Genomic DNA, 10,524 nt, shown 5'->3' with positions numbered 1-10,524 from the left:
TAGCCATATCTGACCTAATTTATCATGCTTGTGTAGTAGCACATGGGCTCCTTGCTAGTGTTTGTGCATCCAAAAATCGAAAAGGGGAAAGTTGTCTCGGCCTTGCATCTTATGATGAAGATAATCATTTCTATTAATATCAGTAGCAGTCATCTAGTATGATGGAGATGGTTCACAAAAAAAAAAAAGAGGAGGCCTCTTCATGTCAGTTGGTAGTCTCTTTGGCGTATCATTACTAATACGTTTTTTTCGAAAAACCAAAGTTTTCAAAAGAAAATGGGAACATCATAGTTTTTTCATATGACCACGGGCTCCCTCCATATGTACCGTCCTTCATAAATGGTAGGAGGATATATGTCTTTTGGGCGCAACCGTTTTTAGACTGATATGATCTTTGATGTTGAATAAGCCTTTATAAATTGAGCATATGTCTTTTGGGCGCTGGAGCTCAGGAGGCTGGGCGCAAGGGCAATGGAATGAGAGCGGGGGAAAGATGATATCGCTATCCCTTGCTTTTATGGGTCCGTGAAAGGGCAGGAGTCCCTCTTGCTGCGCCGTAAAAATCTCCACGCCCTGATACTAGATATTATCACATGCGTGGCATGAAACAAAATATAGAGCACGATCTCTGCCTTGACGAGTCGTGCCAACGAGAAAACCGCCTCGGGCCGCGATTCGAGTGAAAGTTACTGACCCGCCTTGGTATAAGTGGAGACGCTTTGGAAAAAAAACTGTCAGGCTATAAGCATTGTTCACACCTAGGTGGTTGGCCTTTGAGGCTAAGTTACCTCATGTTGAGGAATTTGGTTAAATCATGGTCGGAAGGCGGATTCCTTTAAAAATAGACCCGATTAACAGGAAAAGATCCCGGACTAGGGGGTACCAACCTAGTTGGTCCGTAGTCCATGGGCCGAGCCTATAGCCCACCGTTCTCCTAAGGAAGGACTCTAGAAGCTTCGCACTTCGGCGTGATCAAGATGGACTCTGCTGAAAACTTGGATGCATCCAAATGGATTTGTTGGCGGGACAAATAAAAATATCTCGAACCACTTTTATATATATGTGGGCCATCATCCAACTACCCTCACCAATTCACTCCGTGCTTAACTTATAAAAAAATTACAATAACATTTTATTGTATGACATCAAATAATTTATTTTTAAGCTTAACAGTTCGCAATTTAAGATGATCACAAGTACGTTTCAGATGCATGAACATTTTTCATATTTATATTTCTTTAATTCCACCATTTTTTATAATTTTTAAGAAAATTACGGCTGATTGCCACTGCAAAACGTACTTGTTCAGTCGCGCTGTAACCCTAGCGCCGCCAAACCAGGCTGCACCGCACCCCGTCGCCGGCCGGCCGGCCGCCCATCATCCCCGCCGCACCTCTCCGCCGATGCCCACCCCGACGCCAGCAACGCCCTGCAGGTAGCCCTCCTCGCCCGAGCTCTTCTTCTTCGCCGGAGCTCACCCAGTTTGGTGATTGTCTCGCTCGATTTGCAGTTCCGCCGCCCCATGGCCATGGAGGAGGAGGAGATATCTGGGAAGGAGTTGTTGAGGCCGGACAACTCTCTTGCGGAGGAGGAGGATGCGGCGGTGGCCAGTCGACTCGCCGATGACCTAATCGTGGAGATCCTGTCCCGGCTCCCCTTCCGGTCCGTCTGCCGTTTCAAGTGCGTCTCTAAGGCCTGGCGCGACCTCATCGCCCACCCCGCCCACCGCAAGAAGCTGCCCCAGACCCTCGCCGGCGTCCTCTACACCACCATCACCCGTGCCGACGGCGAACGCTACCACCTGGCCGGCCTCTCGGCCGAGGCCGAGGGTCTTGATCTCGACACTTCACTCACGTTCCTGCCACATACGGAGTACAGGTACTTCGGGCTGGAGCGCGCCTTTAATGGCTTCCTCCTCTGCTCCTACAGACCAGACGCCGAAACAGTCCGTTTAGTCATCTGCAATCCGGCCACCCGGAGGTGGACGGAGCTGCCCCCTAGCCTGCAGCCGCGGCCAAACACACGAAAATATATAATAGAGCACCTGCATCCGGGCCCTCTTTATCTAGCCATCCATTTTCTGCATCGCGATTCGTGCAAATACATTTCTCTTTTTTGCTTCTTTCGCATAAAACATGTTTTGAAGTTCAAACCTTTGCAGGCTGGCAAAGATTTCTAGCTAGGATCTAGGATAAATCTTTCAGAATTTTTTGTAAAATATAAATATACAAAAAATGAATTTTAAAATTTAAAAGTTATTTTTTGTAAATTTATGTTTGACAAAAAATTCTGAAAGATTTATCCTAGATTCTAGTTAGAAAGTTTTGCCATGCTGCGAAGGTTTGAACTTCAAAATATGTTTTATGTGAGAGAAACAAAAAAAAGAAAATTATATACAAAAAGTTAGTTGTGTTGCACAAATCTTAAAGCAATATTGAACGGGCAGGATAACAGGGCCGGGGTGCAAGTGCTCTAAAAATCCACGTCCGCTAAACACATGTCACACGGAGCTCCATCTGGCTTTCGATCCAGCAGTCCCGTCCCATTTCCACGTTTTTGACTTCGGGCTGGTGCGCGCCTGCAATGGCCTCCTCCTATGCTCCTACGAACCGGAGGAGGGAACCGCCCGTTTCGTCGTCTGCAATCCCGCCACCCAGAGGTGGACGGAGCTGCCCCCTCGCCCGCGGCCAAACACATGCCGCTATTACCAGCAGTTCCATCTGGCTTTCGACCCAGCAGTCCCGTCCCATTTCCACGTTTTTGATTTCGAGAGCACTGACGACGTGGACATTACAGGAGTGAGCATCTACTCGTCGAGAACCGGAGCCTGGAGCCAGAGGGATACTGGATTGGTTGACAAGGTTTGGCTGACCAATCGCAGTGTCCTGGTTGGCGGCATGCTGCACGTTGTCGGAAACCTACTGTATCCGGACGACAGCAACAATTGGGAAGACAAGACTGTGCTGGTGGCTGTGGACATGGAAGGCAAGGTGTGGAAGACCATCTCCGTGCCACGCGGCCAGAGCTATGGTACAGTTGGGTGCTCACAGGGGTGCCTGCACTATGCTGCTATACCTCCAGCTCCTCTCACTGTCGGGGATGACGACGATGAGGGTTCACTCAACATGGCTGAAGAGGTAGCGATATGGCGCCTTGAGGATTATGATACCCAGCAATGGGCCCTGAAGCACAGTTTCAGGATCGATAATGTGCTGAACCTAAATGAGGTGGAGTACCGGATGGTTGGGTTCCATCCCGATCGCGACACCTTCTTCTTTGTCAGCAAGGGTCTTTATGGCGGAGTTGCGCCTTCATTGGTGTCGTGGGACATGCGCCGCCGCTAAATTGGTGATTTCATTGACCTTGAGGAAGGCAGTGGGGGGCCATATCTGCCTTATGTTCCTCTCTTCTCATCAGAGCCACTAGCAGATGGAGATGGGCACTAGTTCAATTCGACTCATGCTTGGGCTTGCTCCGATGCAATGGAATAATCATGTATGTGTACACCTGCACTTCTTAATATTCTTGTATTCTGTTAGCTAGTTTGTTCTCTGGGCTAAATTATACTACGGTTATCCAGCTTGCTTGGCCATGATATGTCATGATTATGGTTGTACTGAATCCTAGTATTAGTGATTGTTACTTGTGAACTTCATTTTGTTCCTTTTTAGTTATTATATGTTTGCTGATGCTCATGAGTTCAGTCTTGTTTAGTTGAATAATCCGGTCTTATGCAGTTGACGAGGTCATGAATTAAGTGCATATAATGCAAACTTTGCTGAGAAGTTTTCTTGCTTTGGTGCATATGTGCATTTGGTTTGTTTCACTAATTCATAAGGTGATAAACTAACGGTTACCGTGTAGGGCTGTTCTTCAAGTATAGTGGTATACAAGATGCTGGGATAGTCCTTTTTGCGAGCCGAATTTTATCATATCACTTTAAACTTTCAGCAGAAATATTCGTAAGAAATTTTGTACAGGTTGAAGCTGACATATATTGGGAAGATTGCTCTCCAGTTAACACGGACAGAGTAAAACATAGCATAATTTAACCATGACAATTTAACATGTTCCCCTTTTTTGAACTGCCTGAAGGTCCAAGTAAGAAGATGTTTTTTTTAGAAAAAGGATGTTATGTCAAGAGAAAGAGGATGTTAAAAAGTACAATCTAGTGAAATCAAAGATGTTTGTAAACCTAGGGATATGGGGGTCTTGGGATAGTGGATTTAAATGTAATGGATATTTGTTTACTATGTAAATGGATCTGGAAGCAGTCCATAGTTAGAAATAAGTATATTGATAAATCTACTTTAGGAGCTTGTAAAGCTAAGGCTGGTCAATCTCAATTTCGGCTGGGCATTCTGAAAGTTAAACCTATTTTTTTCAGTAATATAGAAAAATAATTGGTAATGGTAACAGAACAAGGTTATGCCAAATGTCAATTTCTCTGTTGCAAAAGCATTGCGTGAGAATGTGAGTCTCATTAGATTTAGAAGGAATCTGTTGGGATAGACTGCTGTCATGTGGGCTGAGTTTAAAGCTTTATGTCCAGGTATCCAATTGACAGAAATTGAGGATAAATGTTTTTGGACTTTAAGTAAATCTGTCAAGTTTACTGTAAGGTCTCTGTACTCTAATTTGAAAACTGAGCATGTATTGTGGCCTCACAGCAAGATGTGGGAAGCTAGAATTCCTCTAATAATTGAAGTGTTTATTTGGCCTTTGCTCAAAAAAAGTATCTTGACTAGATTAGGAGGAGGAATTGGAAAGGCAAGACACTAGATGTAGCTTCTGTTATTTTGAGGAAAACGTAGATTCTGTAAATGTGTAGTTGCTAAATTCATGTGTGTGTGTGTGTGGGGGGGGGGGGGGGGGGGGGGGTTGGGGGGCCGCGGGTGGACCATCAAATGTAATACGTTTAAATGGTATACCTAATGGAGTAGAAGATTTAGTAGCTTGATTTCCTAGAAAAATAAAGAAGGTGGTCGCTGTGCGTGTATCCCCAATTTTTTGTACATTATGGAAAGCCAGAAACGCAACTAGCTTTAATCATGTTTACTTGCGTGATCATAGTGTGATTGTCTATCAAACTGCTCATTGGCTATCATATTGGTCTAATTTGCAGAGAAACGAAGGGCATCGGGTACTTCAAACAGTGGTGTCGAGCTCACTTTGGTGGTTGTGGATTTCTTCCATGCAGGCAAGGGATTGGCTCTTATAATCCTATGGCTCGCAACATGATTGGAGTGGGATGATGCTATATGAGATACGCTTGATACATTGTCATTGCCTTTATCTGGTCGATTACCCTTTATATGGATGAGGGGGTCATGGATCGATTACCCTTTAATTCTGGTTATCTCGTTTTGAGCTGGTGAGCAGTGTCGCATTATGGGCGCTTCCATGGGTGTCTTATTTCTTTGTGCTTCTGGATTGATATATGCAATCTTGCTGGCTTACAGTTTTTATCAGTTTTGTTTCAATTGAATGAAATCGGCCGGCAACAGGATCGGAGTGCGATGCTGCTGCACGAGTGTGATTTTTCTTGGAGTCTTGTTATCTCGTTTTTGAGCTGGTGAGCGTCGTGCTTGCCTGGGTGACCTATTTCTTTGTTGTTCTGGATTGATGCATGCATTCTTGTGGCCTGACAGTTGTTTTATCGGTTCAGTTTTAATGGAATGAAATTGGGGGCGAAAGCTCCTCCATGCGGGAAAAAAATCTTCACCATTAACAAGAAATGTATAGGTTAAGGTTGGGATTGAATTTTGGACAACAAGAAAAAAGAGACAGCTCATATTCAAACATCTGTTAAGTTCCCTTGGCCAAAGAACAAAATTCTGGCAATGCAACCATTACTGATTTTTCCAGAAGTTTCGTATAAAAGTTCATAAGAAAAACTACCACAGTTACGCGCATGCTGTTTATGTTCATGTTTTTTTTCATATAAGAAGAAACTCCAAAAAGGAAGAACAATTTTTAACATGGGCACAATACTCGTCAGTCCCTGTCAAAATTTACAAACATCCAAAAGACATGTCATCTAGAAATCTCACAAGGATTTTGCATATAACTATTACACGTATAATTTTTGCAAGGAAATGGCAAGGTTGCTCCTGATTAAAATTTGAAAAACACTTGATCCATCTAGAAATATAAAAGGTTGCTCACAACTTTGAACTTTCTACATATGAAAGGACATTGTTTCGAACATGGGGAATCTTCTCTATATTCACAATGCAGAATGCTAACAAAAGAAATGGCACAAAATGATCAATGTACAGGATCATACAAACCACTATCGTAAAGCCAAGTTCCGCCTGATCCTAGAAACTTATCACTGAAAATGACTAGCCTATAGGTAAACTGCTACAGAGAATCACAAGTCAAGCTGCTCTAGCTTCCAGTGTGTGCTGGCTGATTATGTACAATCGCCAAGTGTTTGTTAGGATTTACTCAGTATCAGCCCTTTGCAACTCAGACACTATATCGATCAACACATCTTGTTAGCACTTGGCCGGTAACAGAGCAACTTCAGTTCGACTTGTAGGCCCAGCTATGCTCCTTGAGGTAGGCTTGAACTGCTTCCTTGATGGCAAGATTCGGAACCAGCTGATGCTCCTTCAAGGGTTCCCGCGTCAGTGGGTCGAAATTGCCCACCTAAAGAAAAGGCTAGTATGAACTTTTACAACGTGCTTCAAAGTAAAACTGATGCCCATCAAACTGAATCATACGTACCACACATATTTAGGCCATGTTTAAATTTCACTATTAGCACACGACAAATCATACCAGTCAAATATTTATCCCACTCAAATATGTAGGCTATGTTTAAATCGCAGATCGTACTATCCCAGTCAAATAATGCACTAGTTCAGTTTAGCAACACCAGCTACTGTTCAAGTTCCTTGTTTCATTTAATATCAGTTCTTTCAACTATGATCTAAAGAAGGGGTTCTTTCAGCTATGCAATAATTATTATATGGAATCACCTAAACCTATTGCATCATAGAATTAGGGAATCAATAGTTCAGTGGAATATTGCCTACAAGGAATTTCAGTGGAAGATACTATCAAACAACAGTACATACAAGATGAATAAAATTGAAGAGTTTTCTATAAACAGATGCCAGATTAGGAAGATAAATAAAAATCAAGGGATTTCTATAAATAGATGTCATTAGGAAGAGGGCACACCTTGCGGAGATGCTCAAGTGGTATGGCCCTCTCATATGTTACACCACTGGGTGTGATAACTGGATCTCTAAAAATCTCAAAAGTTATGACAGCAAAGGTAGTCGGGCACCTATGTATTCAGAGTGGGAACAACTTAAGAACGCAGAGGAGAGAAAACAACACCAAACAAAAGAAATTTGGTTATAACAAAAGATATCATAAAAATAATCAGTGCTTTTACATCTCCTGGCGTATCAGCAAGTATAGCATTTGTGAAGACTTCAGATATAGCCTAGGATGATGGTGTCATTCTCTAGCCGAACGCGGAACATAACAATTTGCTTTGCTCTGGATACTCATTGGCTGTCCCCTCAGAGTCTTCTGAAAGAGTGCCGCTAAGAAAGTGATGCTCCTGCAGAGCATTTTCGCAAGCTTCCCTACGATGTTCATGTTACAGTAGAGTTCAAACAAAAAAAAATCAGTATCTTGAATGTAAGGCATCAGGGTGAATGTTAAAGTTTTGCCAAATTCACCCTCAACATTAAATATACAGACTTGGCTTTGATCTGCAGCACAATGATGCCAATTATCTCAAGGTAATTTCAATGTACAATGCACCTTGGTCCTTGGCAAGAACCTGCCAAATGTCCTCCGCCATTTTGTCCCTTGAATTTGAAGACTTCAAGAGATCCAAAGCATCTTCCCCGTCAGTATGTCAAGTCAAAATAACCATCAGAAGTGAGACAACCAGCTGAGTTCACTATTTAACTTTAGCTAAAATTGCCAATTAAATCCATAGGTAATCAGAAGAGCTTGGTGAAAGACAGCAAGGTATTTCATATTGACACCACCATATTTCTCAAGAAGACAGCAAGCCGACAATGGGTTGCATTATACATGGGAAGAAGAAAGCTAAGCCACAAGGGTAATCAGGTCCTCGTTTAAAAAACAAGGGTAATCAGGAAGCATGCTTTAGACACATGTGAGATCACCGGTTGGATTCAGAGATATCCTAGACCATCTTGAAGTTAATCGTCAGTCAGATTGGAGCTTACAATCTACCAATTCTTATACTGTATAATGGAAGAAACGTGATGAAAATATCTTCATAATCTAGACCATAACGTTGCTTAAAATCTTTTGCAACTAGACATGCCCTATACCTGTCAATTGAGCCATTTGCCCTTTTTGACTCTGTAAACCCATTTACAATTAATGATATTTTTATCTCTTTGTTCAGGTACAAGACGCCAAGTTTTGTTTCTCGTAAGTGCAAAGTATTCTTCATCCATTGCACATTTCCACCTTAGATCTCCGAGTGCATCTTCTAGTTAACCTTGTTGGTTCCCCCCTCGTGACGCGGTCTCTATGGCGCGCCCTAGGAGGAGTCCTACTCCCACCAGGAGTAGGATTCCCCCCTTTCCAAGTAGTAGGAGTAGGAGTCAAGGCAAGGGAAGAGAGAAGAGAAGGAAGGAGGGGGCGCAGCCCCTCCCCCTAGTCCAATTCGGACTAGGCCTTAGGGGGGCGCCCAACCTCTCCTCTCTCTTTCCCATAAAGCCTAATAAGGCCCATATACTCCCCGGCGAATTCCCGTAACTCTCCGGTACTTCGAAAAATACTCGAATCACTCGGAACCTTTCCGATGTCCAAATATAGTCGTCCAATATATCGATCTTTACGTATCGATCATTTCGAGACTCCTCGTCATGTCCCTGATCTCATCCGGGACTCCGAACTACCTTCGGTACATCAATACACATAAACTCATAATATAACCGTCATCGAACTTTAAGCGTGCGGACCCTACGGGTTTGAGAACTATGTAGACATGACCGAGACACGTCTCCGGTCAATAACCAATAGCGGAACCTGGATGCTCATATTGGCTCTCACATATTCTACGAAGATCTTTATCGGTCAAACCGCATAACAACATACGTTGTTCCCTTTGTCATCGGTATGTTACTTGCCCGAGATTTGATCGTCGGTATCTCAATACCTAGTTCAATCTCGTTACCGGCAAGTCTCTTTACTCGTTCCGTAATACATCATCTCGCAACTAACTCATTAGTCACAATGCTTGCAAGGCTTATAGTGATGTGCATTACCGAGAGGGCCCAGAGATACCTCTCCGACAATCGGAGTGACAAATCCTAACCTCGAAATACGCCAACCCAACAAGTACCTTCGGAGACACCTGTAGAGCACCTTTATAATCACCCAGTTACGTTGTGACGTTTGGTGGCACACAAAGTGTTCCTCCGGTAAATGGGAGTTGCATAATCTCATAGTCATAGGAACATGTATAAGTCATGAAGAAAGCAATAGCAAGAAACTAAATGATCAAGTGCTAAGCTAACGGAATGGGTCAAGTCAATCACATCATTCTCCTAATGATGTGGTCCCGTTAATCAAATGACAACTTTTTGTCTATGGCTAGGAAACATAACCATCTTTGATCAACGAGCTAATCAAGTAGAGGCATACTAGTGACACTCTGTTTGTCTATGTATTCACACATGTATCATGTTTCCGGTTAATACAATTCTAGCATGAATAATAAACATTTATCATGATATAAGGAAATAAATAATAACTTTATTATTGCCTCTAGGGCATATTTCCTTCAGTCTCCCACTTGCACTAGAGTCAATAATCTAGTTCACATCGACATGTGATTTAACACCAATAGTTCACATCAACATGTGATTAACACCCATAGTTCACATCGTCATGTGACCAACACCCAAAGGGTTTACTAGAGTCAATAATCTAGGTCACATCGCTATGTGATTAATACCCAAAGAGTACTAAGGTGTGATCATGTTTTGCTTGTGAGGGAAGTTTAGTCAACGGATCTGCCACATTCAGATCCGTATGTATTTTGCAAATTTCTATGTCAACAATGCTCTGCACGGAGCTACTCTAGCTAATTGCTCCCACTTTCAATATATATCCAGATTAAGACTTTGAGTCATCTGGATTAGTGTCAAAACTTGCATCAACGTAACCCTTTATGACGAACCTTTTGTCACCTCCATAATCGAGAAACATATCCTTATTCCACTAAGGATAATTTTGACCAATGTCCAGTGATCTTCTCCTAGATCACTATTGTACTCCCTTGCCAAACTCAGGGCAGGGTATACAACAGGTCTGGTACACAGCATGGCATACTTTATAGAACCTATGGCTGAGGCATAGGGAATGACTTTCATTCTCTCTCTATCTTCTGCCATGGTCGGGTTTTGAGTCTTCTCAACTTCACACCTTGTAACACAGGCAAGAACTCCTTCTTTGACTGTTCCATTTTGAACTACTTCAAAATCTTGTCAAGGTATTTACTCATTG

General features: G+C 42.8%; 2 protein-coding genes and 1 pseudogene across 2 annotated transcripts; 2 read left to right on the top strand and 1 right to left on the bottom strand.

Moving 5' to 3' along the window:
- Positions 1–1,314: 1,314 nt before the first annotated feature.
- Positions 1,315–2,179, top strand: LOC125532516 (F-box/kelch-repeat protein At4g19930-like). Its single transcript, XM_087534650.1, has 3 exons — positions 1,315–1,435; positions 1,511–1,945; positions 2,162–2,179. The coding sequence occupies exons 2-3, from the start codon at positions 1,523–1,525 to the stop codon at positions 2,177–2,179; spliced, it is 441 nt and encodes a 146-aa protein (XP_087390776.1). The 5' UTR covers positions 1,315–1,435; positions 1,511–1,522.
- Positions 2,180–2,329: 150 nt separating this feature from the next.
- On the top strand, positions 2,330–5,483 carry LOC147988363 (F-box protein At5g49610-like). Its single transcript, XM_087534639.1, has 3 exons — positions 2,330–2,340; positions 2,447–3,495; positions 5,126–5,483. The coding sequence occupies exons 1-2, from the start codon at positions 2,330–2,332 to the stop codon at positions 3,342–3,344; spliced, it is 909 nt and encodes a 302-aa protein (XP_087390765.1). The 3' UTR covers positions 3,345–3,495; positions 5,126–5,483.
- A 1,048-nt stretch (positions 5,484–6,531) lies between these two features.
- On the bottom strand, positions 6,532–8,352 carry LOC125532515 (E3 ubiquitin-protein ligase CHIP-like; annotated as a pseudogene).
- Positions 8,353–10,524: the final 2,172 nt, after the last annotated feature.

Source organism: Triticum urartu, chromosome 1A (assembly GCF_056163025.1).
Source record: "Triticum urartu cultivar PI428250 chromosome 1A, HENAU_Tu73, whole genome shotgun sequence".
Lineage (NCBI taxonomy): Eukaryota > Viridiplantae > Streptophyta > Magnoliopsida > Poales > Poaceae > Triticum > Triticum urartu.
Note: the sequence above shows the minus strand (reverse complement) of the source record. Positions and strands in the feature narration are given on the sequence as shown.